General features: G+C 42.5%; 1 protein-coding gene across 2 annotated transcripts; it reads right to left on the reverse strand.

The window, feature by feature from the left end:
* Window positions 1-4825: 4825 nt before the first annotated feature.
* On the reverse strand, window positions 4826-23590 carry LOC308280485 (poly(rC)-binding protein 3-like; the record flags this gene model as incomplete). 2 transcript variants are annotated; one of them, XM_080720766.1, is made up of 12 exons in its annotated part: window positions 23410-23590; window positions 22102-22125; window positions 21955-21987; window positions 21261-21377; window positions 20415-20546; window positions 18186-18314; window positions 14320-14394; window positions 10815-10856; window positions 9780-9858; window positions 6808-6860; window positions 6486-6655; window positions 4826-4880 (listed from the first exon to the last, which is right to left on the reverse strand). In XM_080720766.1, the coding sequence occupies exons 1-12, from the start codon at window positions 23485-23487 to the stop codon at window positions 4826-4828; spliced, it is 987 nt and encodes a 328-aa protein (XP_080576892.1). In that variant the 5' UTR covers window positions 23488-23590. The 2 variants fall into 2 exon arrangements, with proteins under 2 accessions (XP_080576892.1, XP_080576891.1); XM_080720765.1 differs by having other exon boundaries at window positions 9780-9855; window positions 14251-14394.

Consider the following 23590-nt stretch of genomic DNA (forward strand, 5'->3'; position numbering starts at 1 on the left):
GTCTTGTCTCAAGCCGACCTCCCTCCCCTGTCATGCAGTTTCTTCAATCCTGTCTCGCCATACTCACAACTTCAGCACACACACACACACACGCACACGCACACACACACACACACACACACACACACACACACACACACACACACACACACACACACACACACACACGTTTGTCAAAAGTACAGGGGGGAAGGGGAACTTCTCCTGCATGCAGCCTTCTGTCACCAACTTTGTTTGGGGAGGAGAGCGAGGAAGTAATTCGTTTTTTTTATTTTATTTTTTATTCATTTTTAAAGTGGGTTTGTTTGTTTAGTTTAGTTTAACATTTTCCAAAGGCATATTTCTTTACCTTGAATCTAATTCCTGCAAACGCCACTACTAACAGAGTAATTCTACATCACAGTATTGATACTTTTACTTAATAAAAACATTGAGTACTTTTTCCATCACTGGGAAGAGTACATGGCCTGCGGGGAAGAGTATCCACAAGTTTCCGCGGGAGTTTACTGGAGACTATCAGGACCAAACTTCCGGGTTTAACAGCAGACATACAAGCTCACGTCGCGTCGCAGATGCAACCCGTTGTGAGCTTGTAAATCGGCGGCGGAACCTCGGTGCAGACGTTTGCGCAATGCACTATGGGGCGTAGGAAACTCGTGGATAGGATGTGTGGAAACAGTTTGAAGTCAATAAGTGCTTTAAGAAGCTGTGGTCCCCCAAATGATATACAAAAAAAAAGCAAAAACGGGTCACAGAAAGAAAAAATGAAACTTTATTATTTTCAAATACTTACCAACACTTTTAAATTAAAACTAGTTAATTACTCACAACTAATATAGATCTGCACATTGCAAATAAATCAATTGAAAATAGTTACCGAGCTCTATCATTTCCCCCCATTCTGCAACATACGCAAACAAAAGCTTAAAAAAAATCTCTACTTTTTCCATGTTGCTGTTGTCTTTTTTGCTGCTGCTGTGGAAGGAAAAAAAATACCATAAACTACACAATTCCCTTGTAAACTACACTTGTAAGGTATAAGAACTGAATAAATAATTGCACATTGTACCCCATTATTGCATCAGTTGCAGTTTATAAGCTTGCTTCAGAATTGGAGACCCAGCACAAAATGTAAAATACTTTTTTTTCTTCTTTTTTAAACACACGGATATCGATGTTCAAACCACATCATCCTCACCAACAGCTCGAATATTCTTGCGTCACGATCAAAATGTTGTTCATGTTTGAGCAAAGAGACACCCCTCCCCCCCCTAAAAATTAAAATGATGTTCCAAAAGCAAATTAAAAACAAGCAGACTAAAACTAAATGTAGTTTCAACTTATTCATAATGGCAAACATTCCAATAAAGCACAAGCTATGACAAGAATGAAACAGATATAGCACAAAACGGATGATTCCAAAGTTAGCGCTAATCAAAAATGTACCGTATAAGAATTATTGCAGAGTAATCGTTGACTATGTTCAGTATGTGTTAAATGCAGCATTTGGTCCATTTACATGATCACATTTCTATCATCAAAGCGCTTTATAAGAACTAAAGTTAACTTTACCATGAGCAACTGAATGAAGGAGATAACATAATTATTCATGTTATTTTGCTCATTCAGTCTAATAGTATTGGATGAACAAACTGAGACACGTAACTGTATGCTGAGAAGTGAACACAGAATGTTGCATGCTGTGTTTAAAATTAGGTGGAAGATTGAATCACACGACCAGACAAAAACATTCAACAGCTGCTTGTACTGTATTATATGCGTCTAGACCAGGGGTCCTCAACGTTTTCAGGCCAAGGACCCCTTTGTTGAGAGAGAGATGAAGCAGGGACCCCCACAACCTTTTCATAGATTCCATATAGTTTCATTGTTTGACAGCACAATCATCAGTGTATTTTGGATTCATGTCAATTTGTGTTTTCAGATATTGAACCAGTTGAACCATCAATACTTTTTGCTCTTTTTCCCCTCTACACCCAAGCTCTTTGCCGAAAATAGCTGTGAGCTTGTAGATCTGCTATTTTTGGCTAAAGTCCTCCCAATATGGACGCTAGGATTCAAGTGGTTAATATAAAAAAGGAGAAAAAAAGTTTCTATCACACAAAGATTTGGAGGACGCCCTGTAGTAACTCTGAGGACCCCCTAGGGGTCTTGGACCCCCTGTTGAAGACCCCTGGTCTAGACTGAACAAAGCTCAACTGGAACTGAGAAGCGGAGATGATTCAAGAATTTCCAGTATAGTCTTTAACTCCGAATCTGTGGGATGTTCGCAACACTAAATCAGGCCCCAAAAAACGTCTGCCATGCTTACCTCTCAAAAATAAATACATCACGCTGACAACAAATAAAGCCTAAGTGTCATTAAAATAAACAAAATTCATATGTGCATCACCATACCATAAATAAATATATATTAATTACGGCTTTGCTATTAACACAAAGCAAGCAAAAATAAAAGAAACATTATCATCCAACGTGTCCTCTTTTTTTTAAACAAGTCGCAGACAAGTCGTGACAATAAAAAGACATTCAAACCTAAAGCGTCAAATCAGTCGCATATGACATAACAAAAATAAATAAATTAAAAATGACAGATGAACAATCGTGAATAGGAGACTGAGAGGACGTGTCCAACCAGATCCCCCCTAACATTCCATAGCCCTCCCCCTCCAAAAAAACTTGAATAAACCCCCGTTGCTTGGCTCCGTCGTAGACTTCGGTCGGAGACAAGAAACAGGCCGTCGTTTCAATTTAGACACTGCTCTAGGTTTTCCTCCCGCACACGGAGGCGGTCCGGACAACCGTAAAGTGTTGTGTAAAATCTATTGCATGAGCGCCGCGTAGTCGACTAAATGTGCTAAGCCACAATAGCCATTGTACAAAACGTTATATACTTATGAGTTAGTAAACAATCATTTTTAGTTTTCAATCATAGATAGGCTACAGCCGAGCGTATAGCCACTATTCTTTTCTTGTACCACTAATTTCCATTCATGCATCTATACTAATAATCACTGTTGCCATAATAAGGAGCCTTATGTCGGAAAGAAATATTTCATCTGGGGAGGGAGCAGGACTTAACGTGAGCGGCCAAAAAGTGTTGAAAGAAACGTTACGCGGAAAGGTTTTGGAGCACGAAGACGCAATGACATTATTAAGAAACACATAACACTGAACAGGCTTACTCAATACACAACTTTACATCACCGAACACATGCGATATAAGCAATAATGTTAAATAGAGGAAATAAACATGAAATGGGTGGCTCTAGGAGTGATACCATTGGCTTAAATCAGTGGTTCTCAAACATTTCAATTTCAAGGACCCTCTTAGTCCGAGCGTTTCGGGCAGAAATCGTGCACTTTACGATAAAAACATGACATTTGGCACACAGTTAGAACATGCCATATGGATCATTTTTGGCTATAGGGCCATTGCAGATTTATCTTGGGAAACTTGTGGGAGCCCATCAAAGTTGGGGTCTCATATAATACAAAAAATAAATATGCTTTAAGTAGCATGCAAACTAGGTTTTTTTGGGATTCTGAATCCAATGCAAGCATTTGTTTTGCACGAAAAACATTCCTTTACGAAAAACGTCTCCCACAAAACTGTGAAAAGTGATCACTAAACCATAGTTTTATGGGGGCCGTTTTTAGCCCAAGGAATGTTTTTCATGCAAAACAAATGCTTGCATTGGATTCAGAATCACGAGAAAAAAAAACTAGTTTGACCCCTCACATGCATATTTAATTTTTGTATTATTTTACTGTATAGTAAAGTCTATGCTTTTATCATAAAGTGCACGATTCTATCAACATACTGTCCGAAACGCCTGGACTATTACAACTCTTAAAGAGTATACAAATGGATCCAAAACGGACCCATCCAATGGAACCAAAATGGACCCTTATGGATTAGTACTCTCTCAGAGTAGCAGACCTAGTAAGGCTCTATTTGGGAACCACTCAAGGAGCTGCCCGCTGAGGGTCCCTGGACCACACTTTGAGAACCACTGGCTTAACAGGGTCATGTGATGCAGCAAAGAGTCAAAGGTTAGAGATCGGATACATTTCTGAAAGTATAGACAAAGATGCAGAGTTGGAATCGAAAAGCAGTAAAATTCAAATACATTATAGATCTCGAAAGAGTAGATGTCGGCTACATCCCACCACACAATCTGCCGATAGCATCACTGAGCAGCTGTAATAATAATAATAAATGTAATAACAATAATAATAAGATAACTACGTTCTACAAAACGGTCAATCTTAAAACAATGACTTTTTTTTCTTCTTAAATATACTTTTTAAAATGGTTACTGATGTTCTATGACGCAGCTCTGACAGAGATAGAGAAAGAAATAGAGAGAGGCAATAGATAGAGATAGTGAAAGAAAGAAAGAAAGAAAGAAAGAAAGAAAGAAAGAAAGAAGAAAATATTAAAAAGATTAACAAGATTAATACGTTTTCCCTAAGAAACATTCAACATGCTTTAACAGTTCTCTAAACCAAAAAAAAAGAAAGAAAAAAAAAAAGAAAACCTAATCAACTGAGATTATACATATTTATGGCCCTCTGAAAGAAATCGGTGCCTATAGTAGCCCCGCCCACCCTCCTGTTGTAGAAGAAGTCAGCAGGGAGTCTTTAAGCTTGTGTCTTTGTTGTTGTTGGTTGTTTTTTTAGATTTTCTTTCAGAGAGCCAGAGCCAGTGTCCGTAGGTCTTGGTAGGGGTTGTCTGTCTGCGGTTGGTGGTCGAGGCGATGGAAGGGGCCGAGCGGAGGAGCCAGTCGTAGTCGCGGGGAACTCAGGAGGTGGTCATGGAGGACGGGTCGTTCCACATGGCCGCCACATCTCGGAACCTGAGAGGGTGTACGGATGTGGAGAACGGTAGGTGACCGTCAGTGATGGATGAAGTACTGACATTTGTTACGCTAGGATTATTGACTGCTTTAACTATTGAAAAATAGCAGATATACAAGCTCACAGCGCGGCACCGAGTGCCGCGCTGTGAACTTGTAGATCTGCTATTTTTGAAAAATCGTGAAAATTTGAATTTTGACCCGATTTTGACCCGATTCTACAAGTGTCCTAATGTTTTTATGTCAGCAATCTGGCTTAGCCATTGTTAAAGAAAAGGTCCTTTTCACTTGAACTGGAGCTCAGTTAGTCTGTTCTTGAGAGACTGCTATGTCAGTGGTTCTCAAACCTTTTCAGGGCCCCTGTAAAAAATATTCATATCTCAAAATATTATAGTTCCAAGGACCACCCAGAAGCAAAATTTGAGTTACAAACGTTCGCCCTAAAAATACATATATTCAAAGATTTGCACACATTTTCACGACTTTTTCAAAAATAGCAGATCTACAAGCTCGCAGCGCGGCACTCGGTGCCGCGCTGTGAGCTTGTATGTCTGCTATTTTTCAACAGTTGAAGCAGTCTATAATTCTAGGCCTAAATGGGTTAAAGGCATAATAGGTAGAATCGCAGATCTGTGTATGTACACACACATTCAAAGGGATCAATTAAGGGCTTTGGGCGACTCCTCCTCGACCCCAAAGACAGAAACATTCCTGCAAGGGATGAATGTCAACATAAACAGTGGAACAAAACCAAAATGTGTATATTGAAGGGGTGTAACAATATAGTAACTGAATCGAAAAGTCGATTTTAATTTTCAGCGATCTACTATATCGATATGCAAACAGCAAAATGTCATACCCTTTGGTTTTGTATCGTATCGTTTTACAATGCAAATAATCGATTGTATGGATACTAAGTCCTTGTGCCTTGTAATTAGCAATTTTAAGAAGAAAAAAGGGTTGTCGAAAGGGCCTTTCTGTGTGGAGTTTGCATGTTCTCCCCGTGTCTCCTAGGGTAGGTACCCTCACAAAGACATGCATTAATCCTTGTCTCTATAATGCCTCTCCCTTGCCAGCCGGGGTGCCTGATGAGGGGAAAGGAACTGGTTGGAATATCGTGTTGCTTCCACGTGCTACGTCCAACCGGGGAAGCTCCCCCTGTCAGGTGATAAGAAGTAGCCTGCTCACTCCTCATGCACTGAAGGAGGCATGAGCTCAGTTTGGGGCTCGGCTCTCCCCAGGTTGGCAGAGGGAAGGTAGCATCCAGGATTACAGCATAGGCAATTGGCACTGGGTGAAAAATGGATTACAATTTCGTGGGATCAAAATTTTGAGAAAGAAGAAAAATCTTCAACCGCTTATCCGGAATCGGGTCGTGGGGGTAACAGTTCCAACTGAGATTTCCACAGTTCCCTATCCTGAGCAACTTCCTCCACTCCCTCCGGGAGTATACCGAGGCCTTCCCAGGCCAGTGTGGAGATATAATCCTAACATCTATCCAAACAAAGTATTATATAGAAATTGGACCTGAGTAATAGATCTGCACACCCACCCACCCACCCACCCACCCTCCACCCACCCAGGGGTCCCCAGTGCTCTGCTGACCTTGCGTTGATGAGGTACTGGGCCAGGCTGATGTTGGCGGGGGTTCCCGTGATGGTGATCTGGCGCTCCGACGACCCTTCCATGGCGTTAGCAATTTTGATCTGCGCCCCAGACATCTGACGGATCTCGTTGATTTTGGTTCCCTGGCGCCCGATTATGCAGCCTATTAGCTGGGAAGGAAATGGCGGTGGGACGTTAGCGTGGTCAGAGAGCATTACATTACATTACAGTGATTTAAATCCTTTTGTCCCCTGAGCAGCCAATGTAGGGATACGTCATTTCCCTACCACTAAATGTACGTACAGCACAACAATGTACTCACATCATTGGGAATGGAGAGTTCATGAGTACTGGCCTGGTTACTGGCATCCAAACCTGCTGCTGAACAACCAGAAGAGAGAGCGAGAGAGATGGAGAGAGAGAGAGAGAGAGAGAGAGAGAGAGAGAGAGAGAGAGAGCGAGACAGAGAGACAAAGGACAGTAGAGTTTGGCACACCGTTGGATGGACCAGATTTAATTCACTTGAGTTTTGGCGAGAAAACAAAAAAGTCCAGGGGTTGCTGTGTTTTCTGGTCAAACTGGCTCTCCTTGGCTTTTGGCTAATAGCGCCACAGCGACCCAGGATCAGTTTGGCTGCAGTCCAGGCAGCAGATTATCCCCTTGGGATAATAAAGGTATCTATCTATCTGTAGATCGTTGCTGTCGGGCAGAAAACCTCTTATCTCTCCTTAACTTTTTGTGTTTTGTTTTGTTTCTATAAATTAACGCCCCTGGGATGCGATGCAAGAGTGCGATCTAGCCAACACCAACTCAGGACTCCTGAAACTCTGCCCCCCACACACTAGCATCAGGGTCTTGAGTTCTTGTTGTTAGCTAAGATGTCGCGCCACAGTGCTTCTACATAGGTGGTTCGCTTCTTACCTTCTGGCTTTGCCCTGGTTTGGCTCCCACAGTGTCAGTTTGATCGCCACTAGTTCCGGGTGCCCGACGTCACACCTTAGCGCCCTGCTACTACTTGGGCATACAACAGCGTTGCACAAACGTATCAAAAGTAGCAGATATACAGTATAAGCGACACGTTTTGAGCTTGTAGAACTGCTACTTTTACTGGGTTTGAATTTGTATCACTGAAAAGTAACAGTTTTGGACGTACAGTATGAGGTTTCCACCCGACAGAGACGATCATAACAACTTGCCTCCAAGTTCCTACTTATTTCCTAGAAGGAAACCCAAAACATCTTTGAGACATTCACATCAACGGAAATAAAATAAAAATAACATTATATAAAATTGACACTATGAGGGATATTTTTTTTTAATTGAAGATAATAAAATAAATCACAGAAAAGGCAAAATTACAAAAAAGGAAAAAACCTCAACGTCAACAAGAGAAGACCACCACCAGAAGGCCATGTCACATGGCACAGTGTGCCCCAAACGGACCATCAGGAGGAAAACCACACAAAGAAGAAGTAGAAAAAGGAGGAGAAGAAGAATAAGAGAGTTCAATTCCAAAATGCTGTGCATCCATTTTATGCTTTAGTAGCTTTCAACTAAGCTAACTTCCAACGCAAAATGGAGGACGACGTCTGTAAAATTATAGCCAATAGTCCTGTGCCCGGCGGTGTGCGATGAGGGATTGAATGTAGGAGTCTCAGAAGTAATGTTGGAAAACCCAGACCGGTGCCCGTTGGGCAGTATAGTCACCATTGATGTCCAGTTGTGCAATACCCGTTTTATCCGTCTGTCTGGCTGGCACTCATTTACGCCCATATGGTGTTCCGTGTCCAGGCCAGTCTGTGATATCATCTCCAAATTTGGGCACTGTAGTGATGTCAGTCAGTGATGTCAGTTGGGCTTAGTTGATGTCAGTTGGGCATTGTTACCTTGGTGGCAACACTGTTTAGTATCAGTGATGTCAGCGTGCAGACAGACGGTCAGACGGCGGACAGACAGACATTCGATAAATTAATGATTCGATATATCACACGACCAACGTTCATGCTCAACGCATTCTCACTCCCAAGACGGACGTCCCAAGAAGTCAAACGTTTGACTGGAAAGGGGGCGCTGAAACAGCACATGTTGACTCTTATTGGGGATAAAGTTAGGATATATCGGAACAAAACTGGAATGGCGCTCAGCATGGCGACTCGCTAGGCCAGTGCCTCTCGAGGCTCAAGTCCGCTTTAGACGGCATGCGTCTGTCATTCAGTGCCGGTTATAGGACTCAGGTGGCCCTATGCAAGATTGTTTTTATTATTATTATTTTAGGTGGCCCCCCACTGACGGATGCGCGCTTATGCGCACATCCGTCAGCGGGGGGCTACCTAAAATAATCTGCAGCACCAGATCGAAATGTTCTTTTTGGAGGTATATTGACTTGCTCATGAATCAAGTACAGGCAGCCAGGCTTAGAGTGAAGTTGGAGATTATGGGGAAGGAGGAAGGGGGAGGGCATTATAAAATAATAACTCTAGTTTTTGGATAGGGGATACATGACATAATGTAACAATATGTTTAAAAGAAATCTTCTTCCTGTGATGTGGCCCCCTTATTGGTTGTGGCCCTAAGCGACTCATTTTAACTCTCTCTCTTGGGGTTTGAGAATGGCACTTCCTCATGCCTGTAGTTCGGAAGTGCCCCGGGACGGGCCTGGAAGGGTAAACCCGTTTCCAGTCAAACGTTTGATCGTTTGGTCACATTTGTCGCCAAGATGACACCATGGGAGCAAGCTCACTCCCTCTCAGGGAGTGAAAAAGGGAAAAGCAAAATTTGACAAAATGGTCACTTTAACAAGGTATTATAATTATATTCTCCACACTTGTATTCTCCCCCGGTCAGCTGCACAGGTGCAATGCATTTTATTGTTAATTGTGGCACGTTTACTAACATGCCAAGTTTAGCTGCACTTGAAAAACCATTCCAGGCTGCCATATCCAGCCCAAGAAACGGGGGGAAAAAATGTTAAGTACTTATTTAAATAAATGTATCATGCCTGTTGCTAAGGTATGGCAACATGACTGGTGTCTTGACACCAGTCATGTTGCCATACCTTAGCTTTTTCTGAACTGATGCCACTGCTCCCTCTTCAGATGGACATGCCATTTTGGAATGCAACTCTCTGTCATCAGAGAGTGAAAGAGACAAGAGCGAGAGAGAGAGAGAGATTAAATAAATAAAAAAGGAGGAAGAGAGTGTGTATGTCTCTACAGGTACAAACGAGAAGAGAGGAGCTTCGGTAAGAGAGGGTGGTGGTTGTGTAGGTTGTGGTGGTGGAAGAGAGGTACGTACCAGGGAAGGCAGGGGTGGTCTGTCCAAGGGGGGTAAAGGGGGTTTGCTGCATAGCCAACTGGTGGAGCTTGCTCAACTGCTGAGGGGGGGAAAGGAGGTTGACAGCAGCGCTATGAGGTCATCGTTAAAACAAGGCACACACGCGGTACACGAGAAGAGTGGGCGCACCAAGGAAGAATGGGCATCTTGGTCTAAAATTGGCTATTTTGTCCAAAATGATAAAAAATATTTATATTAACAAATATGTTTTTATTTTTATTTGCATTTTGGAGAAAATAGCCAATTTTATCGAGGTGCCCACTTTTCCTTGGCGCCCACTCTTCCTGTTGCCCACACACGCACACACGCACGCACGCACATACTGTCCGCATGGGCACGCATACACTCTGATACACACAGGTCGGTCTCAGAAACACTACCAGAGTAAGTCGAGTGGATCTGAGGAAAAGTAACAACACAAGAGAGGCTGAAGGAAAATCAAAACAGAGAGAGAGAGAGAGAGAGAGGAACAGGAAAGAAGAGATAGAGGAAGAGGGAAACAGAAACTTGTTTCTACGTCCAACTTCTTTTGACCTCACCATCTATCTAATTCTCATTTATTATCTCTCTCTCTCTCTCTGCCAAATCTTTCTCCCTATCCCTATAATTACCTCGCTGTTGATATAGAAAGAATATCCCTATGAGTCTATGTGTCTTTCATCAATTCTTGCTTTGTTTGCCCGTGGTTCTCCGTAGCCCCCGGGTAAAGAAAAGAAAAGAAAAACAGCCCCCTCTGTGACGTCAAAAAGAGGGAGAGCTGGGGAGAGGCCTGCGGAGCCTGAGTCATCTCAGAGTTAGGGCATAGATACAGACATAGGCTACGGGGAGTTTCTTAAAAGGAACAAAAGTTGCTGTGGCTGACATTAATATTAATAGGGTAGGAATGAGTGTAGCCTAAATGTTAGACAACCGAGAGAAAAGGACAGAGAGAGATATGGAGAGAGAGAGAGAGAGAGAGAGAGAGAGAGAGGTTGCCTCGTGGGTTTTAACACTTACATCTGGATGCGGGATGGCATACTGTCCTTGAATGGTGTAGGCCTGTGAACAGGAGAGAGAAACGGTTAGCCTGTCATATTATGCTATGTCGGCGCTCATTTGTCATTGTCTCATGAAGTAGCTACTTTGTATGCACATGTAGATAAAAAAAAAGGCACACACGCACAGAAAAGCTTGGCTTGTGTATTTCGCTGCTGTCGGGTAGAAACCTCTTATCTCCTTATTTGAACTTTTTCTCAAATTAACGCCCGACTACGCGATCATACTACAGCGTCACATGAACGTGTCAACGGTAGCATATCCGCCAAGTGAATCTGCTAATCTTTCAAATTTGAATCCTGATAATCGTCTACAGTCGGGCAGAAACCTGGTATCTCCAAGTTTCAAATGTGTACGTTTCTTTGTAAGGTAAAGCCCTGCTTCATCGTACGAGACTGTCGCACAAAACTAGTGAAAATAGCTGATCTACAAGCACACACTTGTGTGTTTGTATGTTTTTGGACATACAAGGTTTCCACCCGACAACAACGAATAGTTACGGACAAGGAGATGTTTCCACCCGCCAGAGGTGATATCTAAGTATACACCACGCCAGTGAATTCATATGGCTTCCTACCAGCCACCGGAGTATCTGCTGTCAGATCTAATCTCCCCACCCACCCTTTGTACAAACTTGTGATGTTTCTTTGGCAGTCGGCGGGTTAGGCTGGCTCACGCACATTTAATTAAGCCCATCGTTTTCACCAGGGACGTGCTGGGCCCCTGATTCAGCCCGGGAAAAAGAGTTTTAGAGGCCCTCATTGCGCGCTCTCTATAGCGCTGCTGCTACTCAAAGATTTGCCATTTCAGATCATGACAAGTGACAAGCCAGTGGGCCAATTACATGAGTTATATTTCGTCATTGTCGGGTGGAAACCTTGTACGTCCAAAACCATTTTAAAAATGATTAAACTAGTGAAAACAGCCGATCTACAAGCACACAACGCCTCGCGGTGCGAGGCGTTGTGTGCTTGTAGATCTGCTGTTTTCACTACTTTTTTGCGACAGCCTTGTATGATTTGAAGCAGGGCTTTGCTTTGCGAAATAATTTACATATTTGAAACTTGGAGATACGAGGTTTTCTGCCCGACAGAGCACGTCCCTGGTTTTCACAGTCACTTTCTATCACAGTGGTTTTCTAAAGAGGGATCTTCAGCCCCCAGAGGGGAGAGAGGAGATGAAACAAACACAATAAAAGCCTAATTATATAAAACATAAACAGAGACGTCCTTGACGGCCAGTTCTCCATCCTGTTTTGGGGAATTTCAGACTTTTTAGCCCGGGGACCCAGTCCCTCAAAATGGGAGAGGACCTGTGATGTTCTGCCGTACTTTCTATTTCTGTTTTATTTATTAGTTTGGTCACTTTTCACAGTCATCACAGTGATGAGTCATCACTTTTCACAGTTTTCTTGGTCCGTTTTCTAGCCCAAGGAATGTTTTTCATGCAAAACAAATGCTTGCAATGGATTCAGAATCATGAAAACCCCCTAGTTTGACTTAAAGCAGATTTCTTTTTCCTGTGTAGTGGAGTCAATGGGACAGTGTATACAGTTTAGCCATAACTTTTTTGTCGCGATGTTTCCGGCAGAGCAGACCTCTCATTCTGTGGACCTTAATGACCAAACTAATAGATAAAACAGAAATAAAAAGTACAACAGAACATCACAGGTTCAAACTTATTCCTTGAGCTTTTTGGGCTTGTGGGTCCCTGTCCTCAACTTTTTTTACTTGGCAATGCATGTGTCAAAGGGCCAGTGGGCCATATAAGATACTCACACGCTCCACTGATATGCAGCCACGGCCATTAATGTTGACTTGCGTGTAGTTCCTTGGGTTTTTGATATGCAAATCACTATGTCAGTATTTCGTTTGTTTTCTCTCTCTCTCTCTCTGGCACACTCATAACAAAATAAAATCATCAATGAGAGAGTGGGAATGTTTCTTTTACTGGATAAACTCCAGTCCCACATAGTGTACATTCACCCCTCTCTGGAAAAATGTAGGCCTATATCCCTGTATCTCATGTATTATAGTCAGAGGTTGGCAGGTATGGTCATTGGTCATTGCGGGAAGAAGTGTTTGGGTGTGCATGGAGACTTCAGGTACAGCACGGCCAGAGGACATCATCACCTAAATCCTCAAATAGTGTCCTGTATTCAATTAAAGACCAGCCTTTTTTAATGTCCAGGTGTGTCATTGAAAGAAGCAGATAAAAACCTGCCTTCAAATACAAGCCTCTAGAGGGCGATGTTTACTATTATACTGTGTGACCCACTCCTGAACCCAAATTACTTCCTGGTGTGCAGCAGCACAACAACAACACAGAGCACAGAGGCAAGTTTAGCTAAGAGATGTATCCACAACTTTCAGAGTGGATTCATTCAATGCATGACAAACACAACCCAATGTGAAGGACATCTAGTCAAACAGTGAGTGATTGCGGCAATAAGACGTTTGTCTGTATATTCTTTCCTGTCCTCTCCCTCTCTCCCTCTCCTTCTGTCTGTCTGTCTGTCTGTCTGCCCCTTGAAGTTTAAACTTGCACTAAATTGATACATTTTACTCATATAAGCCCATTTCTGTTATTGAAGGAAATACCATAGTTTTGTTATTTGCAGCTGAGCTTGACTGTTAAGTTAAAATGACCAGTGTCCACCTGTAACTGCACTGTTTAATTCATACGTACTTGGTTTCAATAAATGAACCCAGTACATTTTACTGGGTTTAAACTGACACAAAATCATACATATTCTGAAGAAAACCTGGAGACTTGACATTCAGTAATCAATCTTATGATCAAAATAAGAACAACTTTGTTGCAATTTTTTTTTTCTATTTTGAAAACCATTTTTTAAAAGTTCATATCGTCCGATCTACAAGCTCAAAAAATTGTAAAAAAAAAAATGTAAAGAAGTTTAAAGGACAACTTTGTTTTTTTACAACAAGGGAAAAGAAAAGATGAGTGTTAAAATGTTTTCATTTACTTCAGTCTATCGTTTTAGTGATTGTAATGATTTTGATTTGCATGCATGCCCCCAGGTTGGGGGAATGCATGTGGCTAATGATGTCTTTTGAGACACAATAAGCCCATTCCCAAGATGCACCGCGATCTTTCATGGGCAGATGTGACTTATGGGGGCTAGCAAAGACATTGCCGGCTTATTGTGTCTAAAAAGACATAATTTATTTAGCCACTTGTACACATGCCCCCACCCTCACTCTAACACTCATCTTTTATTTCCTCTAATTGCAATCTAAAATATGAACCCTTGTTGTAAAAAACATAAAAAAGTTGTCCTTTAAGGATGAGGCAGCGACGAAAATAGTCATATCGACATATCGATGGGGGTGTGTCGAGGGGGGGAAGGGTTTAAAAAGAAACCTGAAACACTAACAGGCAGTGGCTGGTGCTGCAGCAGGAGGCTGAGGTTGGCCGTGGAGGCCCCCAGCGGGTCCGCCCTCATCTGGCCACCTGAAAAGATGACGGGGGTGGAAGCCGGCTTGGGGCGGTAGGGGATGGTGGCACCTTTCGGCGGGGACTGGGGTGGGGGGGGGGGGAAGGAGCAGAGCAGAGGGGTCGGGTGGGCAGTGGAGGGTGGGGGGGTGGGGGAGTTCGGTGAGAGACGTGGAGAAGAAGTGTTAAGCCTGATTCGCGCTTCATCGCGCGTCAGCGTCGGAAACGGGCGGTTTGCGAGCGGCACGGCGCCGTCGTCAGCGCGCGCTCGCAAACTGTCGTGCCATTTCCGCGAGCGACGCCTTCGCAGGACGAAGCGTAAATTAGGGCGTTGCGTTAAAAAAGTACGTGCACAAGAAGAAAACAATAGAGGAAAATTTCAAACGATAAGAAGAAAAGTGAGAGGGGGGGAACAAGAGAAGAAAAAAGTGAGTGCGTTTTTTAAGGGGAGAAAGAAGAGAGTGAGAGGTGAAAAGAAGCGAGAGTTAGAGAGGGTCAGTTTATAGCAACACACGCATGCATGCGCACGCACAAACACACACGCGCGCACACACACACACACACGCACATAACACTACAGTACATCACGTTATACAGAGTGTTGAAACAGTGCACACGTTAATGCCTACAGCAGCGGTTCCCAAACCGGGGGTATCCATATTATATCGGAGTGGTCCCCAGATGATTAATGTGCAACATATTGTTTCCTCACTCAACAGTGAGGAAATCCAACATGTTTGCTTGCTCTGTGCTATTTTCACTACTTTTTAACTCAATACCGTCACCATCTGGCGGAGTCAGGTTAAGGATCCTGTGCAACTAGGGGCCAGCAGGGGGCAGCACACTTGACAGTATATCAGGGACATGACTGGTTTGAGCATAGACATAGAAAGGTCGCTCCAATGAACTGCAGTGGTGGATGAGGTATCTAACTTTTAAATGTATGGATTCGAGGACGTGTACTTGACCACGCACGTGTACTTGATCACACACTGGTTGCAGCTCATTGCTCCCTGGCTGATTGTAATCATGCAAAGCTGATTACAGTCTTAAGTATAATCAGCCGTGCCTGTTTCTGGCCATGGCTACACGGAGCTGGATTTTTCATATATCCTGGTTTTTCAGATATCCACATAGAAAAATATCTATGTCCACACGACAAAGATATCTAGGTCTAAAATAATCTGATTCCCCAGACCTCCACTAGGGGGACAAGCACACACACAGTAAAGTCTTCAGAGATATCCGGGTTCCATGTCTACACGGATCCAGATATCCAGATATTTTTCAATGTCTCCACTTATTTATCCGGATTGAAAAATATCCAGATTCACTGCCAAAATATCAAGCTTCGTGTGGCTGCAAGCCCCAACAGCACCAAAAAATGTCTAGATTCACAAATATCCAGCTCTGTGTAGCCATGGCCTCAGTCTAAAGCAGTTATTTTGCCCCCTGAATGGCCACAGGCACGCACAGTAATGTTTGTAAACAAGAAACCTGTCTTATTTAATTTACAGTGGTGCCATTTTGACAGGTCAATGCAGCTAAAGGTATTATAATTTTTAATTTTTTCAAGGTCAGTGTGGTTTTCAACCCTTTTCATATCATGGTCCATTATTTATTCGGCATTTGAGCCACCTCATCACCACCATTTGATCAGATATTCAAAAACGTTGAATATTTTGTTATCGTTGGATAAGAGCCACACCATTCCATCCATGCTGCTGTATTGATGTGGTGCCATAGGAGAGACAACAGGCAAACGTTGACCAAAATAGCAATAGGTCTACATTCTGTTATTGTGTAGACTTATTCTAAATTAAGCAGATGTTTACCATTGCAGATGTTTACCATTAATTTAACTCCTGAGACTGTAATGAAACCAAACTCTGAAGAGTTAAAGGAGATACACCATGAAATTTCACTTTTCCTATTTTAAAACCTTTTTTTGGGGTCCCACTAGCACCTTCTATCCTCACAAAGTCCCATTTCTGACCGTTGTGTCTTTCTCTGGTTTTGAGAAGGCGAAGGTTAAAAGTATCCCACGGGTTCTCAAAACAGGCTATCCAGATTTGCTGCCGATTGTGACTTCAGGCCAAAGGTGGTACTGCAGCTGAAAATGCTCAGAGCCATTCAAAAATGAGAGAGGCTCTCTATTCAGGAGTGGTAATTTAGCCTCAAACCTTTTGAAAAACGTTTTTGGGACATAAACAATATGACATAAATACTTTTTAAATGCATAGTGTATCACTTTTAAAGATGTACTATAAGGGTCCATTTGGTTACCAACTCTCCATCATTTAGCTGGGGACCGCCTGGAACCCCCTCATGGACCACTGGTGGTCCCCGGACCACTGGTTGAGAACCACTGCTTTAGGTGTTTCAGTGTGACAGCATAAGGTCAGTGCACAGGTGCTGTCCATGTTCGTTTGCAAACGCAGCCACAGTAGATATTTTTAACAGCAGCCATATTGACACAAATGGTTGTGTAATGTTATACTTCCTTCACAGGTGTTGCCATTGATGACTGCTAATTAAGGTTGTGTTTCATTCATTTGAAACAAGACTCAGGCTGCTGCTATTGTGCCTATACATGTTGGCAGGGGCGTCACAAGGGGTGAGAAAGTGGGACTGAGTTACCAGGGCCCAAGGTGGAGGTGCCTGGAATTATTCTATACTTTAGCTATTGAAAAATAGCAGATATACAAGCTCACAGCGCGGCACCGAGTGCTGTGAGCTTGTATATCTGCTATTTTTGAAAAGTCGTGAAAATGTGTGCAACTCTTTGAATATGTTTATTTTTTAAGCAAACCTTTGTAACTCAAATTTTGATTATGGGGGGTCCCTGGAACTAAATATTTTGAGATGGGGGTCCGTGGCCAAATACATATCATTTTGGTGGTCCTTCACATGAAAAGGTTTGTGCACCACTGACATAGAAACATTCATTAGTTTCATTCATTCATTAGTAGCCTACCATTGCCTGCCAAACCTGAGTTTCCAGAGTTAGGTTTTCTTTTTTTATGCTGGATGGCGCTGTTTGTAAACAATTTGGGGTTCTTTGGACATCACCTGACAAAAAGACATGTCTTTCCTCGCTTTAGGCGACAATGGAAAAACACCACAGAGCGCATGTCTATAGGGCGATGTGGTGGATAGCGAGATTGACGTGAGAGCCTCTATATTTCAAAACGTTCAAATCGATGGTCGTTGCTGAATTCTTGTCCCAGTAGCCTACAGTACATCCCTGACAGGATATAACATTACCCTACTATTTATTCAACATGGCTGTCTTGAAGGGGAATAAAATGAAAAAAGGCCTATACTGTAACACATCTATTTCAACTGGACAATGATAATCCGGAATGTTTTATGACAAACATTCTCATATCAGTTATTAATGAATTAGTGCTGTCACGATTATGACAAAAGTTGATGATCAATCGTCTTATAAATAATTGTGATTAACAATTTAATTGTGATTTTGTCGTTGAACACTGGAATATAATGAATCAAAATTAAATTTCTGTTTGGCTTTTAGGCTTTGAAGTTGCACAGGGCAGATAACCTAAATATACAAAGAAAAGACCTATTTAATAACTTTAAAAACATGAATAGTGAAAAGAGCAGATTCCAAGCTCACAGCGAGAGCTTGTTGATCTACTATTAACGCTATTTTTGAAAATGTTCTAAAATATATATATTTTTAAAATTCAACAAGGAAACGATTATGACAATCATGCAAAAATAATTGTGTGACCATCTCAAATTATTGCGATTAGGTGATTATGTAATAATTGTGACAGGCTTATGTATACTTCTTTTTTTTTTATTCTTCCTTTTTTATTCTTATTTGCATGTCCCTGTCCAAATTACCTCCAGCATCACCACACATATCTGTTTGACACACTGGATGATGGCTTCCGGGGCCCCCGAGATGGTGACAGCACGCTCCGTGGAGTTGGGCAGCATGTCACCTGCTACCTGGACCTGAGCGCCTGTCGACTGGAGGGGGCAGACACAGGAGAGAGGAGGTTAGCAGTGCAGAAAGAAACGCTCCATTCCCATTGAAATGCTTTGGCAGAATCCGCCCTCACAGGTAGGATGTGTGAGTGTGACTGTGCCCTTACGAGTGAAAGTCCAGAATTAAACATTTAGCCTACTTGAGTAAAAGTACAGAAGTATTAGTATCATAATTGTTACTTAAAAGTACTCATTGTGCAGAATGCCCTGTTTCACAAGTTTTCAAATGTATCCAAATCTTTTGAAAATGGCAGATCTACAAGCTTACAATGTGTTGCATTGTGACACTTTGTAAACTTGTAGCTCGGCTATTCTCAAATGGCCGGGCTACATATTTTGACATATTATGTGGTTTCCACCGAAATACAAAATGTATCAAACCTATAATCTTGAATAGTATTACAGACAATGAATTTTTCCACAGGTTTCTTTCCCTGTTTTGCCTTTCAAATGTTTATGAAGAATGGAGTGTATTTAAAAAAAAGAAAAAAGAAAACAGCCTCCACCTTCATAGGTAGATTTAAACTTTGAAGTCAGAGAAGGTCGTGAAAATAGCAAAAATAGCTGATCTACAAGCTCAATGTTCTACAAATCCCCTGAAAATCTACTGTCTTGCCAATGGCCGGACACGTGAAGTTTTGAAAGGGCACATCTGTATCTATATTGCAGGACAAATGACATGTGTTTTATTGAGTAACATAGAAAGGAAAGAAAGCAGGGTAAAAGTTAAACTGGCAAAATCAAGTTGCATATCAGAGGAAATGTTAATAAACTGAGTACATTCTAGCCATTAGCATTCCCATTTCCCCCCTTCGAAAATATGATTCATTGCCTGTTGTGTCATTTAGTTGAAGTGTTGCTTTGAAGTAATTACAAAGGACCTTCAATCCAATACCGCCCTAGAAGCAAGGTCAACATAATCAAATATAAGCTAAGGCTTTAAGATTGAGAGATAACTTTTAAGGATCTCTTGGGGGAGATTGGGTTGGTTGTTATTGCAGCCGGTAGTAAAATGCAGAAATTGATAGGACGTTATGACGTAAAATGTGACAGTGTATCGGTTTAACTATCCGGATGAGTCCATTAATCTATAATCTACCTGTCTGTCTGTCTGTCTGTCTGTCTGTCTGTCTGTCTGTCTGTCTGTCTGTCTGTGTGTCTAATCTCACAAACGGCTGCGCCAATTGGTGCCAAATGTCTTGTGCACACTGCCAATTGTGTAATAAGTGTAATAAGTTTCTCCACTAATCCTTTATTCATGTTATTCCTTGGGCAAGAGTTATTGTTTACACCAGGGTTCCCCAATAGGCGGCCCGCGGGCCATTTGCGGCCCGTGGGGGGCTACTGTCAGTCCCCCACCAACCCCAGTAATAATGGTGGTATAAGAGCAGCAACAACACTAGTATGTTGTCGTTGTCAGGTGGAAACCTTGTATCTCCAAATGTGTACGTTCTTTCGCAAAGTAAAGCCCTGCTTCATCATTCAAGGCCGTCTCACAAAAATAGTGAAAACAGCAGATCTACAAGCACACAACGCCTCGCACCGCGAGGCGTTGTGTGCTTGCTTGTAGATCGGCTGTTTTCACTAGTTTAAATCATTTTAAAATGATAAATGCAAAACGAACGGTTTTGGACATACACGATTTTCACCCGACAACGACGATATCTGAACTGTCGCTGGAGTAGCGGGAACGCCACCGTCGCCCCCTGCAATGTTGTGGCCCTCGGCTTGGTACCCTAGACATAATTCGGCCTTTGGGGAAAACTAATTGGGGAACCCTGGTTTACACTATGTTTTATTTTAACAACTGCAACTTGAAACATATAGCATCTCTGCCGGGTCTAAACCGACCACCGAACCATGTTACATTTCAGGATTCAAATTCAATCAAAACTGGTGAAAGTAGCAGATAAGCTTGAGACTTGGGCCGCGTTTCAGTTTGTGGATGTGCTACAGTGCTACTGTAGTCTGTCTGCATAGCGCACAATTCCATTTTGTCGTGGAATTGAATGAGACATTACCATGCAGAGCTCAACGCTTCCTGAAAGGCGCAACACCAGCCACATATCATCAAAAACCCACCTCTCTCATTTCTTTGATTTTTGAGCCACCTTTACCGATGAGGGAGCCACACTGGCTGGCTGGGACCACCAGCCTCAGGGTGACTGGGGGTTTGCTGGTGGCTGGGCTGTTGCTCATTGAGTTGATTATGTCCTGAGGGGGAGAGGATGAAAACATCAAGCCTGGCTCAGACAGACACTTTGTTTTTGTTTTTTCTCACACTGTTCGGTACGTCTGGGAGCAAGTGGCTTTACCAGACCAGGAAGAAAATACAGTACATCTATTTGTCTATTCGTCTGTCATTCAATGTTATATGAGATACTTAAATGGTTTCCTGTGGAAATAAGTGAATTGTACCGTCATGAAACTGTACCTTTTCCTATGCAAACTTCTAATAAAGTCTTCAATCAATCAATCAAACAAGAAATCATTTGCTCCCCACTGCTGTGGCCATTCTAAACAGGGACATAATGAAAACAAGCCATTCTAAACAGGACTAACAACAGAAATAGCAATTCCATTTAAGTGCTGAAGGATTTTAGTCCCGTTTCACCATACAAAGCAAGCGAATAGAATCACTATTTTATAGGGTTTTTAAGATAACCAAACGTGATTACAAACAGTGCATTCCACTCCCGACATTCACGACCAAGAACTGTTTTGAATTCCAGTACACAGCTGAATGTTGAGAAAACTTCTCTACAGACACTCTGTTGGACAGCTGCAGGACATATAGAGCAATATATATATATATATACACACACACACACACACACACACACACACACACACACACACACACACACACACAGAGTATGAATCGAAATATTCTGTGCACAGACTTCAGAAGGTTGAATGTTCCAGTACCTCCTCAAATTTGTAGGCTATCATGGCGAAGGCCTTGAAGATAGCATCTGTTGGCCCTGTGATGGTGACGATGCGTTCAGGACAGTTTCCCTCTGAGATGTTGATACGGGCACCGCTCTGCAAATGGAGAAAAAAAAATACTATATTAAGAGGAAAGGAAATGAAGATGTGGATAAATCAATGATGCAGAGCAACTTTACTTGGCCTGAGAAAAACTTTACTTTTCCTATCTCTTTTGTACATATAGCAGGGACGTGCAGAGAGAGGCAGGGGATGAAATTTCTAAAAGGGCCTTTTGGTGAAGATATTGAAAATAGCAGACCTCCAAGCTCACAACGCGTCGCAGTGCGACGCGTTGTGAGCTTGGAGGTCGGCTATTTTCGATACTTGATACCACGCTGAACTAAGCACTAATCAAGTCAATACTGGAGATGTGGCGTACAGCATGGATTTCTATTCAGAGAGGGCAATTCTTTCAACATAAGATGCTGCATTCAAGTTCAGGAGAGTTTGGACAAGGCAATTCTCTTGAATGCTGCCTTCAAGCATGGCAAGTAAAAACTGCATTCATGGTCTGGAGAGGCTACTTTTTTACTGACAGATAAAAGTCCCCGGGACATTTTCGTGTTATCCCTTTTAGCTTTAATATCTTAATGTACCATGTGCTGTTTACATTTCGGAGTCAGTCACTTACTTCCTCACGCATTTTCTTCACCGTTTCTCCTTTCTGGAATAAAAAAAAAGGAAAAGAAAATCAATGAAGCCTTGCATAACGGCTGTGTCACAGAAATGATAAATGAATTAGATTGTGGGGTGTTTTGTTCATGCCAATGATACGTACCTTTCCAATTATGCTCCCAACCTCCTGCGGAAGAGAACAAAGCCACCCGTGAGTACAATACACCCGTAGGGAATGAGAATACCAGGGTCACGTTTATTGCATTGATTCTCTTTTGGCAGGTAAATTGTCTGGTCGTCGAAAGCGAGGACGTTATCACAATGAACCTTGACCTTATTTTGCTTTGGCACAATGACTTAAAACATATACAATAGGCTATATATATATTTAGAAAGGTGAATTGGCAAAGCAAGGTCTCATATTCTATACCAGGGGTCTTCAACAGGGGAGGGGGTCTGGGACCCCTAGGGGGTCCTCGGAGTTACTACAGGGGGTCCTCCAAATCTTTGTGTGATAGAAACTTTTGAACCCTAGGTCAAAAGGTCGAGTAATTTGGTAACATCTGTGTCTACCTAAAAGAAAAGTCTGTACAAGCACTGTTGTGCTTTGTAAGATGGAGAAAGGAGCTTTCATACTCAGCACTCCTATTTTTACATGCATAATTAAAGTTATACCATGTAACTTTTTTTATAAAACAAATCTTAAAATTGTCCTAACTGTTAAATCGCTAAAGTTTTAGAACACCCACTCCGTTATTTTCAGCTTCTGAAGCCTTCTCTTTATATGTTTTCTATGAGCCGTGAGGGGGGGAGAATTTCGTGGCAAAATTGCGTCATCATACACTACCGGCCAATCACAGCGAGGGTTATACACTGCCGGCCAATCACAGCGCATCTTGAAGTGGGGTCGCTATCACAATACGGCGGCCATATTTGTAGGCGCCCGTGTAGCTTGCCTCAACATAACAACAGCATTTACTCGGCGAAGGAGTCAGTTTCTCCGGAATGCCTGAACGCACAGGAACCAGGGACCCCTCTAAAGATAGATCTCGGCGAGGTGGAGGCAGACGCAGGGGTGGTCCGCGGCGAAAAACGGCCGAAAGACGCGGACGCGACCGCGGTTTGCTATAGAGCTACTGACCTCTAGGTGAGCAACTTACACAGTATAGCTTTAAGCTTCAGTACCAGAATCAGCTTTATATCAGGGGCCACCCATCCACATAACTAATCTTCAGCACCATGGACAGCTATCTACATAACTAAACTTACTTGCAATCCATTGCAAGCATTTGTTTTGCACAAAAAACATTAAGGCGGTTCCCACAAAACTGTGAAAAGTGATGACTCATCACTAAACCATAGTGAATACATTTTTTGGTGAGGAATTTATTCAAGGATTTTACACTATTTCTGAAGATATCCCCTGACTATAATGCGTAATAATGTTTTACTGTGTACTCCCCTACTGTACCTTGCCGTGCATCAGGAGTCTGATGGTCAGGGTGACGTTCAGTCCGCCTTCGGAGGATTGGACCTTGATGGGTTCCATGTCGCGGGATTGGATGTGAAGGAAGGGGCGTGGTCAAGGTGAAAAGAAAAAGGAGTCCCAAGGGGCCGACGGGAGTGCGATGGTACAGACAGCCAACCGGACA

This window comes from Nannobrachium achirus, assembly GCF_963921795.1.
Source record: "Nannobrachium achirus genome assembly, chromosome: 24".
Taxonomy (NCBI): Eukaryota; Metazoa; Chordata; class Actinopteri; order Myctophiformes; family Myctophidae; genus Nannobrachium; species Nannobrachium achirus.